The sequence below is a fragment of the Poecilia mexicana genome, unplaced genomic scaffold, assembly GCF_051168715.1.
Source record: "Poecilia mexicana isolate PSO_F unplaced genomic scaffold, ASM5116871v1 scaffold_2, whole genome shotgun sequence".
Classification (NCBI taxonomy): domain Eukaryota; kingdom Metazoa; phylum Chordata; class Actinopteri; order Cyprinodontiformes; family Poeciliidae; genus Poecilia; species Poecilia mexicana.
This window is the reverse complement of record NW_028263371.1, coordinates 7,553,849-7,579,402: the sequence shown is the minus strand read 5'-3', so window position 1 is coordinate 7,579,402 and position 25,554 is coordinate 7,553,849. Positions and strand designations below refer to the sequence as shown.

Genomic DNA, 25,554 nt, shown 5'->3' with positions numbered 1-25,554 from the left:
GCAGCCGGGCCCCGATCTCTCTAGCGACATAAGCGTAACAGTGTGCGACTGTGTGTGTCCGTCCAGCTACCTGTGGCGGGAGGAGAACGCAGAGCAACAGGCCCTGGCAGCCAAGCGAGAGGACCTGGAGAAGAAGCAGCAGCTCCTCCGAGCGGCTACAGGCAAGGTCTGTGTCTCTCTGCGGGACTTTGCTATCGCTGACTTGCGTAACAGAAAAGCAGGACGACCAGCACAGCCTGCAGACGAGGAGGAGAGAAACTCGTTCTCTACCAGGCCACTTGCATTCGCACGTTTAGCCGTTTTCCGAAACTTGTCGCGCTGCAAACCTACTCGAGTAATCTGTCCACATATCCACTTACTCGACAAGAGTAAGAAATTGGCGAGTGTCGGATGGTTTCAGCTGAACGCCGCCAAGAATTCACTTTGTGACTCAGCCCGCTTGTCAGGATAGGTATGTCAGGCGAAATCATTCATCTGCCTCAACGCTCGCACCTTATGACGGCTCGCTCAATTTACATGTGACTCACTCGTCTCTGCCTCATCCAGCCGCTCCTTCTGGGCACACGCATCAATCAAATATCACCTCTGAATAATATCAGCCAAGATGAAAGGAGGCCGCTTGCAGCGTCGCAGACAAATGTCATACATTTATTTATTTTCTCGTTTTTGTCCCAGCTGATTCATTCTGTTTCCTGCGTTTGATGGACTCGCCCTCATCTGCCCCCCTTCTCTCTAGCGGTTTAGATCAGTGGTTTTTGTTTCCCTCTATATTGAAATTGACATTTTCTTTATCTGTTTTCGTCACGGCCTCACTCCACATTGCAGGCGTTTCTGGTGTTTGCTGCGTCAACTTTTTTTTTTGCTTGGAAACCTTTCATACGTCTTTAATCTTTGCTCCTCTTCCTCCCGCAGGCCATTCTGAACGGTATCGACAGCATAAACAAAGTTTTGGAGCATTTTAGGAGGAAGGGGATTAACCAGCATGTCATCAATGGTTACCATGGCATTGTCATGAATAATTTTGAGTGCGAGCCAGCTTTTTACACCTGTGTGGAAGTGACAGCAGGGACACGGTGAGAAATGCTTCTTTTTTTCTTCTCTCTTACAAAATGCCCAGCCTGAAATCTTTGCATATTCATCTCAAGCAAAGGTTTGGAAACTTTTCGTCACGTAGGCCAAAAATCAGCTCAATAGTTCTCCTGGGTTAAATAATATAATTTTTAAAAACTAAAATAACCAAAAGTGAATACTTTTCTTTTTTTTTTTTTTTTTTTTTTTTTTTTTATCTGCTCAATAGTAAACTAAGCACAGACTATTTCAATCAAACAAATAAAGTAATCAGATTCTTTTTTTTGTGGGAACAGGTTTGTAGATTCAGAAATTCAAATGGTTTTTGTTTTTGTTTTTGCACACTGTCCTTGTTAATTGAAAGGTGTTCAATTTCCTCATTACTTTGGGCTTGACTTTAAGAAAATTTAAAGATATTTTGTAATTTCTCAAGTAGGTCCGTTTTCATTTGAAAACACTTTTGGCGAACTTGGCCAAGTGTTAATGCAGCAGCAGAAAGCAGATTTGGCTGCTTAAAAGATGGAGTCAATGAGTAGACGTGGTTCTCGTTGCTATAATAACAGGAAGAAACCAGAAAGCTGGGAAAAGATGATCCCTTTGTGTTGCATCGAGTATTTTTGTAAGTAGATTTTAATTTAAAAGTTGTAGTTTTGTCCTAATTTATCTAATCTATTTTTAAATTGAGCGAAGGGGCCTCAGTTTGAGTACCTTTGATGTAAAGGATTCGTCATAGCGTTAACAAGCTGGTTAATGTGAAAATTACCTTTAACTAGTTCACATAACGTCAATAAAATCAACAGCAAATGGAGTACTGAAGCAGAGTTTGTGTTTTCTGGTGCGTTTCCCCACATACTCCCAGTTAACACGCAGTGCGACGAAGCTAAACCCTTATAAACAGCTGGCATGCTGTAGAAGGGCAGCCTTCTTCATTCACAGAATAAATCAAAAGGAAGAGCTTGACGTTTAGTGTCTCCTTGCTGCGATCGTCTGTTCCAAACATAACAAGTAATAAATTTAGTGTTTGATCACTTCTTTTTAACGGTGCCCCTTGGGAGTAATTTGTCCCGTTGGAACAACTGTTTATGTCCATTTAAATGTCGCCATATGTGTGAGAAGACGAGCTTTTATGTGTCGAGCAGCAGAGCGGAGTTTGCGCCTTGCTGCCTTGAAAAACACGGCGCCGTTTGAAAGGATATAATCGGCTTTTCCCGGGTACAGGATGTGTTGCCAAGCAGCATTTTCACAACGAAGCGATAATCCGCCAAACACAAACTCTCCTTACCTTTTATGCAAAGTGTATAAAAATCAAATGAGTTGTTGATTGCATGTAAACCTCCTGTGGCCTGCTCTAGATAACAATCACGTTCTGTTAGAGCTTGGAGGAAACAAAGAGGTAAATATTTCTTGTAACTTGCTGAGGTGGATGATCCCAGGATTAGCCACCTCATGCTTTGACTGCTCCGATTTCAGTTTTTTGATAATGAAGGAAACATTGATGACTACATAGAACTATTACATTTTTCAGAAATGTAGCATGTTCTGTCGCATTTCTAATCTTTTTACTAATTTTGTAAACGGTAGGAAATGTTTTGAAACGTTAAGTAAAGTATACACTCAAATAAATTTGCATTTATTTCGTCCTCTGTTTCCAACATGTTGCCATAATCATTAGAACAAGAAGTGTCATCTGAATCTTTTTGGATCATTTTGAAATGGCTTCTTTTATGCATTTGATCTTTGTTTATTGACAGATAGAGATGATTTAGTCAGGCCTTTTAGTAAAACAGTCAACTCGTATCTTCCAGACTGTTTTACCACATTGTGGAAACGGACGAAGTGAGCACAAAAATCCTCATGGAGTTTAACAAAATGAACTTACCCGGAGAAGTGACGTTCCTTCCACTCAGCAAGCTGGACGTCAGAGACACGGCCTACCCAGAAACCAATGTAAGAGTTTATCTCCATCTGTTAAAGCTGCAGTATCTTTACTTTTACAAGAATTTTTATTTTTTTATTATATATTCAGTAAAAGTGTGACAAGATAATATGACATGAATAGTCAGACAAAAAAAAAAAATCACACAGCGCTACAAAATCTACGAAGAGCTTAGTGCTGTCAATCAGCCTTGTGTACATGCTGCTCAGTGTGCTAATGGTTGAGAATCAACTTATCGTTACAGGAAAACTGTCTGCTGTCGTTAGTGGCTATGCTAACTAGCCTGAGCATTCTCGGCAGGCTAAGTTGCTGGGAACTCTGTAGCTTAGCAAAGAGCAAGCAGGAGTGTAAGAGCAGCGTGTACACGTGTATGATTGACAAGACCCTCCTCCTGGCTCTGATTGGTTGTTTCTGCAGATGGCACTAGGACCACAAGGAGAAAGCAGAAAAGCTTCATTTTTACTTGTTTCCCTGATTGTCTGTCTCATCTTATACAGTCAGGAAATAGTGACAGTTTTAAAAAATATGTTCCAAAGGAAAGTTACATATTCCAGCTTCAACACAGTTTCTGCTAAAGCGTCAGCAGCCCTTTAGGTTTTCTCTGTACTCCGACATTTTTGTTCAGAATATGAGGTGTTCATGTTCCTGCCTCTCTGTCTTCAGGACGCCATCCCTATGATCAGCAAGCTGCGCTACAGTCCAAACTTTGACAAGGCCTTTAAGCACGTGTTTGGGAAGACGCTGATTTGTCGCAGCATGGAGGTTTCCACCCAGCTGGCCCGAGCTTTCACCATGGACTGTATAACTCTAGAGGGTAGGCCAACCTTTGCTGCGACGTCTCATAATGCTGAAAGCTTAAAATTGTGCGAGCCACGCTTTATGCTTAACCTGTCGTGTTTTTTTAAAAATAGGAGACCAGGTGAGCCACAGAGGAGCGCTGACGGGAGGTTACTACGACACCAGGAAGTCTCGCCTGGAGCTGCAGAAGGACATGAGGAAGGCCGAGGAGGAGCTGGCCGAGCTGGAGGCCAAGCTCAACGAGAACCTGCGGAGGAACATCGAACATATCCTTCTCATTAAAACATCCCGAGTGACTCCACCACGGAGATTTAACGAGGCTTTTTTGTTGTTTTGTTTTTTCCTGAGCTAGATGCGAAACAGAAAAGAAAGTTTAACACAAAACGTTTTGCACGGATAACTTTACTTGGACATTTTTACAGGGTTACTGAAACTGTTGGCCAAGGACCGGGTGGAAAATGAGTCACCGAGTTTATGCAAAATGATCACTTGAGCAAACAGATAATATCCCCCACACACAGATGTATTGATTATAGTGAAGTGACTCATGCTGGAGTTTTCACAAAAAGGAAGGGAGTCGGTGGGAACAGCCGCAGTGTTTGTGTTTTTAAATGTACCTATGACTAAAACCAAACTGAGAGGAAAAGCTGTCTGACATTTAAAATCGTAGATCTATCGTTTGTTTAACGTATCTGCCAGTTCCAGGAACAGTTCTCTAAGAAAAGAATCATTTGCTTTCTGTAAGGCTGAAGGCCAGACAAAACCTTATTCAGCTGTTTCATAATTTTCTCATTTTTCCGCATGAAATGAATAGAAAGTATGTTTCTTTTATGTTTATTGGAGAATCTATAAAAATGGGTACGATATACTTTCTGCACATGCTTTCCTGCTCGAGATTAAGTGCTAAAAACACATCGTAAGCTCAGATTGCCTCGTCTTTCCCACAGTGTAACATCTCTAACTAATTTCCTCTGAAGTGACAGAAGAACAGAGCTGCTGGAAAGATGCACATTCCACTGCTGCACTTTTGTTTCGAAAACTGGAAACTTCTTCTATTCTTTTGTTTCAATCTACTTTGCTAAGAAAACACACAGGAAGTCTTTACAGTGTCGGTTTGAAGAGCCTGTTGTGGCCAGGAATGTCATTAGCTTTGGGCTTTTAACGATTTGTTTGAGTCTTTCTCTTAGCAACATATTTTAATTTATTTTTTTGTTTTTCTCTAATCCACATGGGGTCAAAATTATACGCACGGCCTCAGGTGTAGAGGTGGTGGTTGAATTGAAATTGGTTTCCTGACACAAACTCGATTTTTGAGCTAAACCTTCACATGGGCCGAGCTTAGCGGTTCTGGAGCTGGATTGTTGACCTGCTGCAACATCCAGTTATGTGAATCTGAGCTGTTGAGAGGATGGATCTAATTATCGATTATTTTAGGAACTGATTTTCCTGTATTCTGACGATTTATTGGATGAAGAAGTGTGGACGTTAGAGGTTTTTTTTTTATTATTTAAACCCTTTGAACAGCTTTTACACAATATTAGAAATACATAAAAAACACAAATAATTCCTTATTTATTATGTTCCTTTTTTGAATAAGAAACTAAACATTTCGCCTTGCAAAGGATCTGTTTGCACCTTAAAAAATGTTTCTAGTGTAAAAAGCTCGGCTCTTTCTGCTTAGCTTAGCATCAGTACGGTGTACGACTGATCTGGTGATTATTATTATTATTATTAGATTAGCTGATTAATAATGGGATAGCAAAAGGTGATTAATAGGAGATTTCTTTCTTTCCTTTTTTTTAACCACATTTGAACCAAAATAAAAAATGCCACATGAGAAGTTCTGGTTAGGACACATTTACAAGTTTTAGAGACTTTTTCTTTTTTTCCAAAAGCGTTAAGGAGCCCCGCCTTCGAGGACAAAGGTGACGTATATTTTGTACAGTTTTGGTTTAATTACTGCTCCGAGTGTGTCCGAGTTCGAATGCTCCAGTTAACGATTAATCGATTACTAAATTAGTTGGCTATTGTTTCAACAGTTCAGTCACGAGTCGTCCGATTAATCGTTTCAGCCCCGGAACAGTCGTAGGAATCCGGGAACTCGGGGCGATCCCACACGGACGTGGGTTAAATCCATTGTGGGGGTGTAGCTGCCCGAGAAGCCAGCGGGAGGAGAGCTTCAGCGGGTCATGAAGGATTAGTGTATATTGGGTCATGTCTGCCAAAGCCGTGACTCACTTCACGACAGCACATGAAAGGCATAACAAGAGGATCAGGTGGGATTTGAAACATGCGTGTGCGGTGTAATGGTCACTCTCTCCGCTGCTGAGATTTGAAAATACATGCGGCGTTTAAAGGCTCACACCGACGTGCGAATGCGAACAGAGGGAAAAATCTACTGTAGCTTTTCAGATGTGTGTGTGTATTTGTGTGTGAGCAGGCAAGAGAAGCAGGATCTCGTCTTTCATCCCTGCAATGAGTCACTTAAAAGCCGCTCTCCCTGGCTGCCCTGTAGAGGAGTACGAGCTGATGCACTTCGCTCCCTTTCCTGTTTTCATTTATTTCTCTAACGTCCCATTAGAGCCTGACGCTCCGCGGTGCTTTTACATGTCATGTTGACCTCGTGATAATGGAACCTGATTGGCATTCACATTCTCTCATATGAGCTAAACCATAAATGTTTCCAGTCTTGTTCTAGTTGCTTCATCTTTTTTTCTTTTCATTTTAGTTTTAATTGACAGATTAATTGGCCTGAGTGTTTTTAAACTGTAGAGGTCCAGAAGATCAATAAACCCGCCTGTAAATTTAGGATAATGAGGATGAGGAGCTGCTCTTTCTAGTTTTCTGCCTCGGCATCAGAGCTGATAACATCTTTCTCCTCGAGGCCGGTCACGTTGCCGATGGGTTGCACCAAAACGCCTCCGAGCTGTAATAAACTGTTCCCTGTTGAGCAATCTCCAGGTTCTCACAATTGCTTTTGCAATTTTCCCCTTTTTTTTGTTTTTCTGCAATCAGTCTCAGATTTTGTGAAATATTTGCAAGAAATTCTGGGATATTTGCCCTCATGTACGACGGTAGATGTGACTCCGGGTTGATCACTTGGCTGTAACCTGACGTCAAGTAACGATGAGGAAGCGGTGTAGTTGAAGGAAGAAATACCGCCACCTGCGGGTGAGAGTTTGACCGTTTTTGCGTAAAATGTAAAATAGATTGAAAATTATGCATCAACACAGGAAAAAAAATGCACAAATTTGTTGATTTTATTTGAATTTTTGCCATCGCAAAATCGAGAAAAACTGGAGGTGCTGAACAGATCAGGAGTCTCACTGGAAAGCTTGTTCCATTAAAACAGAGTTAGCAGGATTTTTTTTTTATTATTATTTTGAAAATTTTACATCACTCATGGTTATATTTGTATTTACTAATATTAAACACTTTGGATGGAGTAGCTTTTCAAGAAATAAGCAATTTCCCCTTAGATTTCAATTCTGTTTTCACCAGCCCTGTTTGTTCGGCTTTTATCAAGATCTTGTGAATGAAAAGCGGATTTTAGACGGCTCCAGAAGCAGGAAGTGGACTCCATAGCACAGTGCATTTTGGGTAATAAATACAACCAAAACAGACGTGTACACCTAACTCTAGCGAGAGAAATGGTTCTCGCTAGCTATTTCTAAATCTAAACTAAAATCTGACTCTACTACATTTTTTATATTTTACAAAGAAGGACGTTGCGCTCATGTCTTCTTCATAGGTTTTTGTGTCGTTTCCTTCAGTGCTTCTAGGTGCAGCGCCACCACAGGCCAGGGAGGGAACTGACTTTCCAAGGTTTTAGTGCAGCCCAAGCAGAAATGTAAACATAAAAACGTTCCCACTATGTGAAGGATGGCCGTTTAGCATATTTTTGTTTTCTCACTAAATATCAGTTTTATGTTGTTTTTAGTATATGTTGGACTGATTAATATTTGAAGAAGTATTGTATACACTCTTAAAGTGCACAGAAACAAAAATATGTCCTTTGACACAGTGGTGACCATGTAGTTGTTGATGATGAGGCAACAGGACGTGGTTGTGTGAATCCTTAATGGCCGCTCCACGTATCAACAACGAGATCGACCAGCTGATGAACCAGATGCAGCAGATCGAGACGCAGCAGAGGAAGTTCAAGGCCTCCAGGGACAGCATCCTGTCAGAGATGAAGATGCTGAAGGAGAAGAGGCAGCAGTCTGAGAAGACCTTCATGCCCAAGGTCAGACATCTTCTCCCACTGGTGTTTACCGCCGACCAGACCGTTAAGTTGATTTCTCCAGGTTTCTACACAGTCTTAAAAGGATTGGAGACGTTTTTAGCATTTTCTGTGTTTGGAAAAGTTTGGAAAAGCTATAAATGCATAGAAAAACCCATTTTTTAAGACTGTTCTCAATGAGTCTAAAAGTGGCTTTTTAAAAAAAAAAACATTTTTATATTTTCAAATAAATGAAAGTGTCATTGCTTTAGAAATCAGCTTGAGCTCTTTTTTTCTCACAATAGGATCATTTTACTGTGGTTGCGACAAAACAAGCTTAAGATCTTATCGCCGTCCAAGAAAATTAAGTTGTCAAGCACACACAGCCGTTGTCACAAGAAGACGAAGGCATAAACTTTTTCAAATAATTTTTCAGGCGTTGCATTTGGGTTTTCAAGGTTCGTGCACATGCATTCGCTTGGGTGAATCTAGCACAAGTGACCAAATAGTTTTTATCAACATCTTTCAGGAGTTTCATCTGTTGTTGTTCTTTCTCTTCAGCAACGTAGTCTGCAGAGCCTGGAGGCCAGCCTCCACGCCATGGAGTCGACCAGGGAGTCGCTGAAGGCCGAGCTCGGCACCGACCTCCTCTCCCAGCTCAGCCTGGAGGACCAGAGACGCGTCGACGACCTCAACGACGAGATCCGTCAGCTACAGCAGGTCAGGAGAAAAACAGCCAAGAAGCTCCTAATCGTCCTCTGAATTATCTGCCGGCTGAAAATGACACGGAAAAATCCTTGTGCAGTGATTGGCTGGAGTTGTTTAAAACTACATTTAATGTTGGCTTGTGGGATTACTGTGAAAATTAGGTAACATTTTAAAATCTTGAAAAGTACAAAAAGTGTTTTGTTTTTTTCACTCCCACAATTATGTGAAATTTTGAAAAAAACAAACCTCTACTTTGAGCTGCAACTCTTTTCTCATTTCCTTGGATATAAAAATGTTTTTAGCAGTCTTTATATTAGCTAGAATAAAGACATTTGGGTCTGGGAAAGCTAACCAAGTGAACCTCGTTAGCCGACAACGTTTCACCCTCAGACTCTGGTTTGATCGCAGCGATTTTAAAAAGATGACTTTAAGATCTTAAACATGACACGATAATTGAATCCCAGTGCTTATCGGGCCAATTTGTAGTTGTTATTTTTGCCTGAGCGCTCTTCCGACTCTGGAATCAAAAGGCGCGTTTGAGATGTAATTGTTGAAGGGAAAATGAGGAGCGCCTCTTCACAATAAACATCTGCTGCCTCCATTGTATCGTTTTCCACCATTGTCCTCGAGACGACTGCAGCTGTGGTCTGTTTCCATCTCGCTGAGCTCCTCTCATCATCGCATAGCAACCCCACCGTCTCTGTGTAACCCCTTCTTTTAATGATGAATAGCCGTGTTGGACAAACGACGTCACGCTGTCATATAACTCACAGTTTTGAACAGAGGAACTATTTTAATCGTAGCTCCTACCAGGACTTGATTTAGTGCTTCTGTGATGTTTGTTTAGTCGACATTATTCGTCCTGAATTGTCCAGTTAATGACTAATGGATGATTTCCTTTGTTTCCTCACAGGACAACAGGCAGCTGTTAAACGAGAGGATCAAGCTGGAGGGAATCATGACCCGAGTGGAAACGTATCTCAACGAGAACCTGAGGAAACGTCTTGATCAAGTCGAGCAGGTGACTGTGCTCTTTAAAAAAAACAAAGAAGAAAGGAAATCTGTTCATTGAATTTCTTTAATTATTCTTAGGAATCCAAAGCAGAGGAATCTAGTCATACTTTTTAAAATTGTAATCATGATATAGGAGCTGAATGAGCTGCGTGAGACGGAGGGCGGCACGGTTCTCACGGCGACCACGTCTGAGCTCGACGGCATCAACAAGCGAGTTAAAGAGACTTTGGGTCGATCAGATGGTAGGTCTGAGATGAAAGTTTTTAGGCTCTCTGTGTTTTGTGGAGCTTTTTAAAAGTTATTTTTATGGTTAGTATCCAGCTGATTTAAGAAAAAAAAGGAACTTTTTGAAATTCCTTTCAAAATTAATTTGTTAATTAATTAACAAATTAATTTTGTTAATTTGATTCTGTAAAGAAAAACACATCCAGGGCCGTTTAGCCACAGAGAAAGTCATCAAAACACAATTAGTCGATTTGGAGACACAAATAATTATGATCACTTTTAGACCCAAAACTGAAAACAAGATACAAATTAATTTATTTATGTTTTTATCTTAGCTTGTTTTTAACTTTCCAAGAGTTTTATATATATAGTCTTTTTATTTATATATATTTATACAAAAAAGCTAAAAAAAAAAAAAAAGTGACCCAAATGGTCTAATTCCTGCTGGATTATTTGGTTATCCACAGAGCTTTACAGAAGTATTCACACCCCTTGAAATTCACTTCAGCTTTGAATGAATTTTGCACGACTGTTTAGTGACAGACCGCGTGTCAAACCTCAGGCCCGCGGGCCAAATCCGGCCCGCCGCAGCTCCTGAGGGGCCACTGGTAAAAGTGTAATTTTGCCAAAGTTGTATTTTCAGATATTTTACTGCCCAGAAATGATAATGTATGCACTGTTAAAGTCATGCATACCTGACTGTTTATGTGGGCAGGGAAAAAATAAGTAATATATACATTTATTAATAAATAATCCAATTAGTTATTTGTGTGCTACTTCTTAAAATCAATCGAAATTGAATTGGATTATGAGGTTTTTGACAATACCCACTGCAGTCACTGGAAGTCAACCAGTTAATAGCCAGTCTCTCTGTGGGTGGCTTCAGTTCAGCTGGTCCAAATGAAGTCAATGTAGGGGACATGTGGAGGTTGGCGCCCTCTTCAGGTGAGACCAAAGTTGAACTTTTGGCCCACATGCATGGCGTTTTGTGTCAAGCATCTTCCAGAGAGATCGTTTTTCATTTGGATCAGAAAAGCTGGTCAGAGCTGATAGATGGATGGAGTCAAAAACAGTTTAGATAAAACTATGTTAATTTGTTGGAAAGGTCCAGTCAAGTTGCAACAAAATATACCGGAAATGTTCAAGAGCTATAAATCCTTCTCCCAGTATTTATCTGGAGAGTTAACTGTCAGACTAAAGCAACGCCTCGTTTTCCCGTTCCCAGACCTGGACGGTCTCGTCGACAAGACGGAAGCAGAGATCAAGGAGCACATAAAGAGCATGGAGCGGTGGAAGAACATCGAGAAGGAGCAGAACGACGCCATCAACCACGACACCAAGGAGCTGGAGAAGATGACCAACAGGCAGGGCATGCTGCTCAAGAAGAAGGAGGAGTGCATGAAGAAGATCAGAGAACTGGGCTCCCTGCCTCAGGAAGCCTTCGAGAAGTACCAGACCCTCACACTCAAACAGGTACACACACACACACACACACACACACACACACACACACACACACACACACACACACACACACACACACACACACTTACTGTGTTCATTCCTTTCTTTCCCACTAACTTTATTCGCTCTTGATGGAGTTTTTCTGGTGTCTATATTTAAAAACTAAGTTGTTATTTTAGTTACTTAGAATCGCAACGTTTAACAATTAAAGTGGCAATACATTCATTTCCATTCAGGACAATAGAGATCGCTTAATGTTGCTAAGTTAGAAAAAAATAAATTTTAAATCTGGGTTTGTCTGAGCTGTTGTTTATCTCCAGATTCAAGTGAGAAAATGCATCATGAGCTGCTATTTAGAGTCAAATTATTGTCTCAGATTTTTAGTTTTTCTTTCTTCTGGTGTTTTGTCAAATTAGTTATCTTGAATTTCTTTTTAAAGTGCAACTTTTTGTCTCTAAAGAAATATTCTCTTAAGTTTGACTCACAATTTCTGTCTGAAATTTTTTTTTTACCTCCAATAGAAAAAAAGCTTTCCGGGCTTAAAAAATGAAGCAGTAACTTTGCTTATTAAAATGCTGCTGGTAGCAAAAGGAAACAACTTAAAACTTTTTTTTTTTTTTTTTGAGCTGTTACCTGTGACACAACCCTGGTGCGTCACTTGAATTTGGGAGGATGTTTTTATCCGGGTGAGTCACAGCAGAGCTGATTGGCTGAGAGTCGGCACTGGGCAGAAAACGAGTGGGAAAGAAAAACTTTGAAAAACCCACAGAAAGCCTGAAAACCTGACCATTGTTAAAGGTTACAAGAAAGATGAAGGTTTAATGGCATTACTGGGACTTGAAATATTAGACCGACATAACGTATACATTTACATTTAACCAGAACTAACTTGTAATGTTGGTGCTTTAAACCGTAGTAACAGGATGAAGATTCGTTTTAGCTGATTGAAACCAAAACCAAGCGGGTGGGCTAAAACACTTTTAACCCTCTTACGACCAAGCTGTCGGCGCCGACAGGATTCCGCTTGTGTAATTCCCATTACCGTAATTTCTGAAACAGTTCAACATATCAAAAAAATTCCAAAAGTGCAGAAAAGGTGAGACATTGCGCTTTCGGGGCATATATGATACATTACGGTAGCCACCCGGGAAAGTTTGATATGAGCTTGACCAATCACAAGAAAGATTCTCCGTTGTGTCATATTTGTCACCCAACCTACTCTGTATCGTAACTCCTGAACGGTGTATCACATGTGCATGTGGCAGCAGATATTAGAGTAAATATTTTCGTTACGTAATTTCCCTGCGGAGCTTCGTATTGTTTCAACGGAGTAGCGGAGCGAGAGAGGGAGAAAACGGCAGAGGACGAGTTGAAATCACGCAGAAAATTATGGAAATGTCTAAAACAAAATCCACCAGACTGATAAAGGGTCCCAGAAGGCTGATATCTGAAGGCAGTGAACATGAGAGACATATAACCAGCGAACCAAGGTTGTGTAAAATATTTGTACAAGCTAACGTTAGCCATATGAATGCTGCACAGCTATTGGCTAACTGTTAGCTCCATCTTGATTCCTGCATAATTTGTGTAATAACTATTTATTGTGCTGAAAATAAAATCGTGGTCTTCCAAAAATAATGTCCTGAGTAATATTTTTACCTAAAGTGATTTTGGCAAAAAGAAAAAAAAAATCACCACTTTTTTTCTGCCAAAAGATGAATTGTGAAAAAAACAACAACAAATCAGCCAAGTGAGGGATTGGTGACCTGTCCACTGTGTCCCCTTTCTCTTGCTCCTGACCACTGGAGATGGGTACCAGCACCCTCTCAGCTTGAAGTGTGATAAAGTATGGATGGATCCAGAGTGGGATTCTGTCTGCAGCTGGAGAGGAACTGCTATAGAGCCTACCACAAAACATGAAAACGCCTGAAATAATTTTATAAAAAAACAGGCATGAAAACGTGTAAATTGGAGGCCAGGCTTCACAGTTTTCACTGCATTTATGTAATATAGTTGGAAGTTGAAATTGTTCATCTGAAATTGTTTGCCCCTGTCATCAGGACGTTTTTGTTCAGTAATAAACCTGAAAATTTCAATTCCGATTTTTTTTTTCTCTTTAAACTGTTTATTCACAATTTTTAATAGACAGAAATATTAAATATCAAATACTGACAGCTGAGGTTGTTCTGGAAAAAAGAGCAAAAATTCAGACTCATTGCACATTTTTTGAGAATTTTACAGCCATAAAATCAGAAAAATACCAGGCGGCCCAGTTACAATTATGGTCTTAAGAGGGTTAAACACTTTTGGCGCAAATCAGACGAGGGAGTCAGCAGCTAGAGCCGTGTTTCTTTAGGAATAAAGTTGAGGGCCATCACCTCCCAGCCGCCCACGCTGCAGTGACTCAGACTCAAGTGCTCCGTCTAATTTTTGCTCTCAGCCAGTCGCCTTTGGGAGCAAAGGCTGTGGGATGAGTGGACTTGGCTGCATCTTTCATAAGTGTCTGAGTTTGTGTGTGTGTGTGTGTGTGTGTGTGTGTGTGTGTGTGTGTGTGTGTGTGTGTGTGTGTGTGTGTGTGTGTGTGTGTCTCTTTAGCCCCCCTTCCTCTTTAACAAAGCCGAGAATAGCTTCACACGTTCTCATAAACACTTCATCTAGTTAATGTTGCTCCTCTGGCAGCCGCAGGCAGGGTGCAGGCAGGACGGTTCTGCTGATTGTTCAAGTGGAGGTGAAGCTGCTCGTGTTGCTTTGGCCTTTAGTGGTTTTAAAGGATAAATGTGTTGCTGGAGAGCCTGGAATACCCATGTGGAAAAATGAAACTGAAAGCTTATCCATCTAAAGGAGCTGAATTTGTGTTTCACTGTATTCTTGAAATTACATCAGGACGTGTGTGCATCCTTAAAAACTCTTAAATTAATCAAGTGTTAAAATATTTTTAAATTTGTATGAAAAATGGGATATGGCCTTAAATAAAATACAGCATGTCTTAAATTTTGTCGTGGCAGGACTATTTAATCTCGTATTAAACGACTTGCTTTTCTGTCAGGGAAAAAGTCTGAGTCGTGTTATGTTGAGGCTACTGCTAACTCGTTACTAATACGCCCTTGCCAGCTAGCTAGCTTTTTTGCATCTACTAAGTGCAAATTTATTGCTGATTGGCTGGACAATGTTCATCTTCATCACAGGCTAACGTCTGTTGCTAACCCATAAGATGTTGGCTGCTTTCTGTGTAAAAACCAACAACAACTTGGGTTCAAACTGTAAAAACAAATACGCAGTGTGAGAAGCACAAAACTGAGAAGGAGCATGAAACCAAAAGAGAATGAAGAGCCACAGATGCAGCTATAATTACAAGTAGAGTAAAAAATTAAAAGGAAATGAATAGTTTCCCATTCTTTTGTTGCATTACAAGTCTTAAATTTCATTCATAGTGGTCTTAAAAAGTCTTAAATTTGGGTGAAACCTGCAGAAGCTAAATCATTACCATAAAGATAATTACCATACTTGGTTATGTTGCTTATTTTCCCACCTCTTCACCATGTAAATTGATAAGTGAAATGAGGAAGAGCCTAAATAAATCAATCATCGCCCCCCACCTCCCGCAACGCTGGACCGTAGCACACCGCCAGCAGCTGCTAACAAACACATGATGTAACGTTTTATTTTGTTTCTGCTCCAACAGCTGTTCAGGAAGCTGGAGCAGTGCAACACGGAGCTGAAGAAGTACAGCCACGTCAACAAGAAGGCCCTGGATCAGTTCGTCAACTTCTCCGAGCAGAAGGAGAAGCTAATCAAGCGTCAGGACGAGCTGGACCGTGGCTACAAATCCATCATGGAGCTCATGAACGTCTTGGAGCTGCGCAAATACGAGGCCATCCAGCTCACCTTTAAGCAGGTGCGAGCAGATCGCAAAGTCGCGGGTGAAAACCGCGTGGCGCCACGAGAGAAAGCACGATAACAGCCCCAACGCTTTCCTTTCAGGTGTCGAAAAACTTCAGCGAGGTTTTCCAGAAACTCGTCCCAGGAGGCAAAGCCACGCTGGTGATGAAGAAGGGCGATGCCGAAGGCAGCCAGTCCCAGGATGAGGGAGAGGGGGGAGCAGACAGCGAGAGGGGATCCGGATCCCAGAGCAGCGTTCCCTCGGTGGACCAGTTCACAGGAGTCGGCATCAGAGTAAGGAGCCGTCGTTTCATCCAAATGTACCTGGTAATGGTAATCTGAGCCAAAACCTCCTGATTGTGAACAGAAAGCGTCTGGAGATGTCGACACAGGGAGTCCGTGTATTCTCATTAAGTCTTAAAAAGTCTTGAATTCATGTATATAAAACCGAGGTCTTAAAAATCTTAAATTAAGTTACAAAAAAGGTAAGTTTGTCTTAGATATGTTAATCACATGTCTTAAATTTTGTGGTGGGAGGACTATTTAAATCTTATATATTCTGTTCTTCCCCCTGTGGGAACTCAAGGCGGTTGAGATTAGTGCTAACTAGCTGCTAATATACCTTGCTGGCTAGCAAGGTATATTAGCAGCTGAGGTCGTCTCATCGAGACGACCTGCTGAATTTAAGCATTTTACTAAGCGGATGAAAAGAAACTAACTTTTCCTCCGCTAATACACAGCAGTATTAGCAGCTATGTTAGCAGTAACCAATGCTTCTGGTTCCTACAGTGGAAAGAGAGGAAGGAGAAAAACTAGCTAGCTAGCAAAATCAATAGCTAACTAGCTGAAAGGTTTTTTTTTTTTTTCATCTCATGATTTAAGCCACATTTATCACCATATGACGATACATTTATTCTGTGCAAAAAACTTGTGGGTTTATGGTTGTTTCTTTAGTTCATTTCTGACACGATACAGATCTTAAATTTCATTCATAATGAACTCTTAATTCAATTTTAGAAGTCTTAAATTTAAGGTAGTGAAACCTGCAGAAACCCTGTGACATGTATCTGTCCATCAAGGTTTTGTATAAATGTATAAAGGTTTTCTGAGTGCATCTGTGTGGTTCTTTTGTTCTGCTGGGGAAATAAAAACCCATCCCTCATCACGGCTCCGTCCCCTCAGAGCAGAACCAAGGTGAAGTTAGTCATGCAGTGAGTAATGCGAGGCTCTCTTCACGCTAAATTTATCCCGATCCGTATGAAAGCCGTCACAGCCGCTCCGGTTCTTTGTCTGGGCCCACAGAAACAGATTAATGTGCATCAAGACGGGAAGCATCAGGTGAGATCGGTGTGTTTGTGTGTCTGCCTTGCAGGTGTCGTTCACGGGGAAGCAGGGGGAGATGAGGGAGATGCAGCAGCTGTCCGGAGGTCAAAAGTCTCTGGTGGCTCTGGCTCTGATTTTTGCCATCCAGAAGTGCGACCCGGCTCCTTTCTACCTGTTCGATGAGATCGACCAGGCCCTCGACGCCCAGCACAGGAAGGCTGTGTCAGGTAAACGAGCGGCCGCCGCCTCCCATCTGCTGTGGTCAACATTAGGGATGGGGAAAATATTGTATTTATTATCTGGAAATATATGTATAAAATGTAGTTTTATGTAGGTAGTTGGTGATTTGTGCACAGAAAAAACTGACGGCATTACTGAGATTTTTACTTTTCTTTTTTACCCTTTTGGTCCCAGTAGATTATTACCAGAGTATTCGGGTCATACTAAGTGGAACAGAATGATAGCATTTTGAGAATAAAGATGTATGAAAAAATTTTCTTAGCCTGGCCCTAACGCTCTGTTGTAAATTATCAATATTTCTTAAAAAAAAAAAAAAAAAATTAAATGCAGGGGATGTTTGTTGTTTATCAAAGTATTTTATTCATAGTTTAGTGTATTTTCTGATATCTAGAAAATATGTGGGAACTCTCAGAGTTTGTATGTTAACGCTTTCTATGTGCAGCGTCCAGCATAGATACAGTAATACTTATAAATCAAACAACTGGAAAGACGCCTATCGGGCCTCGTTTTATATTTTTTTGCAGACATGATCGTGGAGCTGGCCGGCCATGCTCAGTTCATCACCACCACCTTCAGGCCGGAGCTGCTGGAGTCGGCAGACAAGTTCTATGGAGTCAAATTCAGGAACAAGGTGAGGCGCTCCTGTCTGCTGGAAGACAGTTATTTTCTTTTAAGCAAATTATTTCATTTAATTATTCCTTCGAGGTTGGTTTCTGATTCTCTTAAACATATTAAACCTGTAATTTCATGACCCCCTTGAATTTCATGTTGGTTAAATAAGCTATATATATATATATATATATATATATATATATATATATATATATATATATATATATATGAAAACACATTTTCTTGTACTTTGAGCTGAAACAAAAGCTACAAAGCTGCTTTCATCCAATCAGAGGCTTCTATCTTACCCTGTCTACTTTTTATCATTTTACCACAAAAGTTCAGCGAGTTCAGCAGGAATGGAGAACTTTCCTCTATAAACAAGGTTTTCCATCTGTTCTTTACCAACCCGCTCTGCCAGAGACTCTTCAGCGTTTTAATGTTTCATAGCCTGAATTATCGGTGCTTCGTCAGAGTGGCATTGATCGGTTGTGAAGTGTCTCCATGTCTTTGTGTTTTAAGGTGAGTCACATCGATGTGATCACAGCGGAGCAGGCCAAAGACTTTGTGGAGGACGACACCACCCATGGTTAACGCGCTCTGCCTCCAACGTCGAGGGCCACACACACACACACAGACACACACACACACACAGAGAGAGAGAGAAATAATCCACCACCTCTGCAGACTGCTGTTTTTACTTTTTACTTCTGTTGGAAATTAAACTCTGAGAATCTTTCGCTTCTCACATTTGGAGTTTAGATGTATTCAAATCCTGAAATGCAAGGACGAGGAGAGACAAATAAAAGGAATCTGAGTGAGGGCCGTTTATGTTTGTCCGAAATAAAAGGAATCTGAGTGAGGGCCGTTTATGTTTGTCCGATCCCTGAAAACCCAGATTTCACACCGGACCTCCGGCTTCGTAAACTTTAGTTGCTCTTTACACACAGAGCTCTTTGAGTTTGTGTTGCTGTGATACATTTTCAAACACCGAGACTGACGGATGAGGCAGAGACAGAAAACGGCTCCTCCTTTTGTACATACGGATCTGTTTTGATACGACTTGAGTTAAAATGTTGCTTTTATGGTTTGTGAGAAGACGGGGCGAAGGGGGGGTTCAGCTTGTTTTCGGTGCCAGCTGTGGAACAACAGCGTTCATATACATTCATATTGTTTAAATTTCTGTAACGTATACCGCTTGTATTCTTGAAACAATGATTGTGAGTGTTTAGATTGTTATACCTTACCATGGTTGTTACTGTATTGTGTAACTTCTTGTTTTAGGTCAGTGGAATAAAAGTTTATATTCCTCTTCGTCTAATTTCCCCGACTGGTCTGAAATTAGCCACCACTCAGGTGGTTCCCGCTGCCGTCTCAGCATCGGGAGGGTTCGGGTAAAGCAGCCTGTGAATACCGCATTAAGTCCAAGTTTTCATATTTTTGTTTGGAAATAAACTTCTCAGTTGTGCTTTTGTTTCCCAGTCTGATTTTGAAATGTTTTTGTTTGTTTGTTTGTTTTTTTACGCTATTGAAAAAAATCTTATAAAAATAATAAAAGGTTTTAAAGGTTTTTAGTTCATTGTTTCGTTTGTTTTCCTCCAAGTCCACAAGGTGGCGCTGCAGCTAACGCCCGACCTCCTCAAAACGTGGCTGAGATTATTTTTTTTTTAATTTGGAAGAAATTGAGTTTGTTTTTTGTTTTTTTCTTTTTCTAAAAAGCATGTTAGCACAAGAAGAGTGACTTTATTTTACTAATTCAGTTTTAAATTTATATAGATTTGTCTGTGATATTTTAAATGAGGTTTATTTTTGAGTGTGATCCCAAATTCAGTTTCTCAGCTCTAATTTGATTTAACCGTTTATTTTTTTCACACTGCAGCCAGATGTGTGCTGTGAATGTAAAATAACTTCAGCAGTTAATATTGTAAATGCATTGTTTAGGTGAAACCTTTGTGGACTAACTTTCCTGTGGTCGATGTCGAGTCTAGAGATTTTACCGTAAATGTTGAGGCCATAACTTGATTTTCACCTTTTTTTTTTTTTTTTTTTGCTTTTTTTTTTTTTTGCTTTTAGTGAAAATTTAAAAATTGAAAGTAGAATTTTGTGGTTTGATTACCTATGAGCAATAATCATTAAAATGAACATTCATAAGTGTATAATGCAAATTTATTTACTTATTTAAATCAGTGGGGGTTGAGTCCCTTGTTTGGGTCGTAGTAGAGGGGTCACAAAATGATTTTCATGATCATAGTGACGTGACCTCTGACATCTCTTTAAGGTCAACAGGGACAAAATTAAATAAATATGAAGTAATTAAATGATTCACTAAATGTGCAGTAATGTACTTTTTTTTATACATTGTTGTAAAATAAATGTACTTAAAAATACCAACACATAACTAATTTTTAATAAATAATGGGGTATGTATGTATTTTTAGGTGGTCGCCCAGCTTGGCACTGTGATTTTAGGAGTCGCACATGAACTAAATTAACTTTTGAAAGATGTTCTCATTTATCCAGATGCTCCTCTATTAGCTATTCACTAATAGAGGAAAATCCTAAAATAGCTGAAAATCCTAACTTGCCTTTTCCAGTTTCCCTTCATATAATCCCTTAACTTCAGAACCAGCGTCTGGCGCACATTTCGCTGGCCTTGCAGTGACGTTATGTTTTGATATTTAGGTCCATTATCCTGCTTAATCAAAGCGTCCCAGCGGAGCTCCTTTCCTTCTCGTGTAACATCACCCTGTACTGGCAGCCTCTCTGAAAGCCTGTGACCTCCAGAGACGGCCTCAAGGATCGCTGCTGTAATACCACAGACCTCCGAATCATCCTGGCCGGCGGCGCGGCGAGGTGCCAAGGAGTCGGTCTAACCTTTAAGAGCAGAGTTAAACACGACGGTTCAGTGTTCAGAAGCTGTGCCGCATCGTGGCGCCCTTTCTGATTGATGCAGGACGCGTTTTGCCTTCTATTATTTTTAAACTGATGAGTAAGTTTTTATTTTTCTCAAGAAAGTGTAATAAAGAGTCGACCCTCAGGGGGCGCTCAAGAACTAGAATGTAGATAAAAACCATAGAGTAGCTCCTAAAATAAAGAGCTAGCTGAAGCTAGCATAAAGAGCACTGTTCGTGTTTTATTCTTAGAAGAACTTTACATGATACCAGGAGTGGTACTATACTGTGGTACTATTTTGTGCTATTTCTAAGCATGTGCTGTGTAAACAAAGTTATTAATGTAGGATAAAAATGTTTGCTATTTTTTAAAACTTTGCACCTTGTCACTGCATCAAACCTTGCTCTTCAACTAAAGCTAAAACTCATTCGTTCCACATGTGTAAAAAATATTAACCACTCTGTCTTACCAGCCAGCTGTTGTCACACTTCTGATTTCACTCCTTTACACATTTTTATTGCTTTTCTATATTTATTGGTTGTTTTATGGTTTTCTAAGACCTTTGAAATGTAAATTAACCAAATTCTATGGCGTATTTATAAATAAATGGAAACTCCTTATCCATGTCCATCACATTAACATTAGGAAGCCTGACATGGTTGATTCAAGAGGTTATAGCTTATAAATATATCTGCAATAGCTGACAATAACATATTAGGGCCAACAGAAAAGCATTTTTCATTCATGCAAATATTTTATTATTAACCTGTACAGCAGTTCCCATAAAAAATATTATGAGCCTCAGTTGACATAGCGACTAGTGAACAAACCAAAGCAATTTCTAGTCTGCTGGTAAAATGCTACAGTATTCATGATAAGTTTATTTCAGTTCACTTTTGATTTTGAAGAAAATGATAAATAAATCTGACAAATTCTGTATCATTATTACAGAAGAGGATTAGAGAGAGCCACTGGGGAGTATGGGCTTGGTCCGAATTGACTTCCTGTTTGAGCCCAATGGAAAAGGCTCATCGTGGTTTGCTGACTAGATACAAAGAAGCAAGAATGTCACAATTGATAGTGGAGTTGGACCTTAGAGCGAACAGGAGAATGGCAGCATCATTTATACGGTAAATAATTTGCAGGAAACAACTAGAGACCAGTATGGCAGAAACTGGAAGTGAAGAACAGAAGAGTATTGTAGCAAACTGACAGGTAAACTAGTGGAAGGATGTATGAGTGACATGACAACCAGGTGTGATTAATTAGGACAATGAGTTCCAGCCATAGTCCACCGTTCATTTCCCCCATGAGGCTCTGTTAAACAAAGCTTATTAGAAAGGCGAAAACACAAGAGTGAAGAAATGTCCAATGACTACATGAAAACAGAAACTGTCAAAACTCAAACACATCAGCAGAAGTTAATTTTATTGCAGTAACCAAGCAGCCATATTTACCATGATTGACAGCTGTGCAGGATATTTGATACTGATGGTGAACCAGTGTCAAAGTTTGTATCCATGTCCACAGCATACCTGCCACGTTTTGGATTTGAGAAAACTGAGACTAACGTAAGAGGGGAGGGGGGATTAATAGTGGATATATAATACGGGAGCACGGCGTATGAGTGTTTTGATACTCCGTTTTTTACCAGTAAAAAGCGGTAGTTTCCCGGTCAAAACGGGTATGGACCGGAAATGACGGCGACACACCTCAGAGCTCTACCAGTACAACCACAGGTATTTTCCGGCTCTATTTGCCTTTATTTCACAGTGACGATCACAGAGCATTGGTCGGAAAAGGTTCAAGAAAACCAATAAATTCACTCTAACTCTGTGAACTGGTCCAGGACTGGAGTTCTGTCAGAACTCTGGCAGCAGCTCGTCGATATGGTAAGAAATATAAACATTTCAAACTTTCCCCGCCATTTCTGAGCCGTCGCGGACCTACAGCGCTCTGGATGTTGATTTAAAGGGTGATCCTTGGCTGTAAACTCCCTGTTGCATTTTTATTTTGATATCAGAATGTTAAGCACAGTAATGAATAGATAATGCCAAACCATAATCAAGATGCTAATCGTCGGAGCGGCATAAAACTGTCCCGCTTTATGCAGCGGCGAGTTAATTTGTTGTCTAGCTGGTGCTGATTAATGGCCGCGGGGAAGAGGAGGGGGAGGCGTGTGAAAGGTCTGGCTCTTTTCTTGCACTCCATGGTGGTCCATCTGTGTGGCAGGCCTGAAACGCTAGCTGATTATATTTTTATTCCCCATCAGATCGCTCCCAGAACCATCTGTCTGTTTTAAGGCTCTGTCAGCCATCAGAAGGTCTGTCCTCCTCCGTCTGGCTGTTTCTCCACAACACAGAGATGAGACTGTGACCCATGCAGACACAGATCCACATCCAGAAGCTGATTTGGGGTGTTGTGGTACTCAGAGCTGTGTGTGTGTCACAATGTTTTGCTCCACCAACAAGGAAATGGTCGACAGCAGCTAGTGTTTGTGAACAATCTGAGCACTTAGAAACTCTCACATTTCTGTAAAATGTCTGGAATAAACTGAGAAAATCTAACAGAGCCCCTGCCACCTAGAGAATACTTACTAATAGGAGAGCATCGATTACAGTTTCCTGGCAGATTTGCGATTGTAAAAAAAGCTTGACCTGCAGATTCTGATTTTGACTGATACTGATGTTTTTTGTCTCAAATGTTGATAAATATAGCAATAAAATCACTGAATTGGCAACAGTGAAGTGGCTAACTGCAGACGGATATGAGCTGGTGGGCCGGTCCATCAGTCAAACCTGGTTTATTTGTAGACCTGTGTCAAGGTAGATAAGATCAGCTTCTCGTGTAAGTATTGGCCAATCACCATTCTCCCAAAATTAAGGAACTTGGGGCAGACATTTCAGTGATCCCTACTTACTTAATTGCATTTTAATTAAATATTATTGCAATGTATTGCTCCTTTTTCTAATTTATTGGTAATTATCACAAGGGTAATATGACATTTTTCTTATTGTCCCCAGCTTCCAACACCTTTAGCATCTTAGGTAGTAATCTATGCCAGGCGGTAAGGATTTTATAGCTCTGACAAAAACATGGGATTACAACTGTCCAACAGTCCAATATTTAGTTGCAACATTAACATTGTGCACTCTGATATTGCAGTGATGATGCAGTATACTGAGCATCTAACATTCAGTTGCTTGGATTAGATGATTTAGGGTGCATTCACATCAGCCCTGTTTGGTTCGCTTTAATCCAACTCTAGCCACCAAAAGGTTCAGTTAATTTGTGTGAATATGAAATCGCACTCTGACGTGAACTCTTAACCGCCTACAAGTTTAGGTCTTGGTTTGGCTCAAGCAGGAAGTATTACAGCGCTGGGCATTCTGGGTAAATACAACCAAAACAAACGAGAGAGTCTAGCGCTAGTGGAAGAAATGCCTCATGGTCTTTAACAAAAGCAAAAGAGAAACCATTCAGCTGTAAACATATTTGTTTACATTTTGTAAAGAAGAAAGTTGGGTTTATCTTTTCTTCAGAGGATTTTGTGTCGTTTCCTTCAGTGGTTCTTGGTGCAGCGCCACCACAGGTGAGGAGGGGGACAGGTTTTCCAAATTGTTTGGTTCATTTGCAGTGTGAAATAACCTCACCTGCTGAAAATGTAACAAATGTCCCGATCTGGTCCCCAATCAAACCGAGTCCACCAAACTGTGAACCTAAGTAAAAATATTAGCACAGTTAACAGGATCTGTCATCAATATGTTTGTTGACGCTTCCTTTTGGGGAAAATGCTTTATGGCTTTATTCATATAGGACATGAAAAATTATAGTGTCGCCAATGTGATGAACAGTTTTGATGTTTGTCCTCATCCATATAAGGTCCATTAAGAAATATAAATTTTGAGCAATGTAAGATGATTTTTATTTAAGTTAACTATTTAACATTTAGCTAATTAAATATTTTTTTTGCCAGAATTCCTTATTTGATTTCCAGTTTACTTTTAACAAATTAGTTCAAAAAGTTGTCAAACATAACTTTCAGAAACATTATACCAACCCGTACAGCAATTTTTGAGTCAAGTGTTTTTACACTAAAGTAATTATTACAAATTAAAGACAAATATGGGATTTTATATACATTCACTTTCCTTGCATTTACTTTAGACAATTTAACAACAATGAGCTGTTTATTATTTTTACTAGACCCCTCGCTGGGTTATTGGTTTCTGGTGTTTGGACTCTTTGGCTGCGTAAAATGTGAGCGTGTTAACAAATGCCCCTGATCTCAGCTGTTTAGCGCTTCGCCGGGATCCGCAGGCGGCCTGCTGCTGCTGGTGTCGGTGTCGTTTGGGTCTATAAAACGTCTCGGAGATCATAAACTCACTTCTACTTTGGGCTTCTGAAAATGGACCCTCTGGTCTGCATAAAGTCCGCTATATGATTGGTCGTAGGCGACTCGGCGCGGTTGGCGTGACTGTGTGTTAATTTTAGTCCATCAATAAAATAATGTAGCACCGTTCCTGCTGCGAAGGCTGGAATTTAAAGCCTGCGGTTTTCTTTGTCGGCTCTTTTTTTTTTAAATGCATGGTCTGTGAGGTCAGATGTTATATTGGTGCTCGGCCAAATTGTCAAAGTCTGGTCCGCGTATATAAACTGTGAGGTTTCAAATCCTGCTCCTGAGTGTGCTTGGATGAGTTTTGTTTACAATAACTCTGAGAACCTGAAGTTTAGATGCATAATAATACCAATGTTGGACTCAACGAAGTTAAAATTCACACAAATACGTACACACACCTTCACTGATACTTTGCTAAATGTTCAGTAGCAAGTTAGCCCCCATCCACTCTTGTTTTGAAGCCTTCTTGCATAACACTGGCAGGATATTTGGTTACTCTTCTTCTTGTAAGAGAAGCCATTTTGTCAGTCTTAAATTAAAATGTTAGTGAATTAATCTGAATTCACTTAATCTGTAGGTTAACTTCGCTGTAGCCGACTTAGCTTCGCTACAAGATTTAGACAAACAGACTGGTTTTAGCAATCGGGCCGCTGGGCGGTTTTACACATGTCTGCTTTAATCCTTTTGCAAATGGAGCGTTCCCCCCTCACGCGAAGGCTCAGCTCCACGCTGGGAGACATTCTCAGCTGCAGCGGGAGAATTTGCTGCAAACCG

General features: G+C 40.4%; 1 protein-coding gene across 1 annotated transcript in view; it reads left to right on the top strand.

The window, feature by feature from the left end:
• Positions 1–19,059, top strand: part of smc3 (structural maintenance of chromosomes 3) — a 28,552-nt gene extending 9,493 nt beyond the window's left edge. The window contains exons 15-29 of the mRNA XM_088009838.1: positions 67–166; positions 913–1,073; positions 2,874–3,015; positions 3,668–3,818; positions 3,916–4,068; positions 7,897–8,048; positions 8,586–8,744; positions 9,646–9,753; positions 9,880–9,988; positions 11,197–11,444; positions 15,118–15,330; positions 15,417–15,608; positions 16,687–16,864; positions 17,402–17,508; positions 18,012–19,059. Coding sequence (XP_087865964.1) covers positions 67–166; positions 913–1,073; positions 2,874–3,015; positions 3,668–3,818; positions 3,916–4,068; positions 7,897–8,048; positions 8,586–8,744; positions 9,646–9,753; positions 9,880–9,988; positions 11,197–11,444; positions 15,118–15,330; positions 15,417–15,608; positions 16,687–16,864; positions 17,402–17,508; positions 18,012–18,083 — 2,245 coding nt within the window. The 3' untranslated portion in view covers positions 18,084–19,059. The remainder of the gene's footprint in view (positions 1–66; positions 167–912; positions 1,074–2,873; positions 3,016–3,667; positions 3,819–3,915; positions 4,069–7,896; positions 8,049–8,585; positions 8,745–9,645; positions 9,754–9,879; positions 9,989–11,196; positions 11,445–15,117; positions 15,331–15,416; positions 15,609–16,686; positions 16,865–17,401; positions 17,509–18,011) is intronic.
• The last annotated feature ends 6,495 nt before the right edge of the window (positions 19,060–25,554 follow it).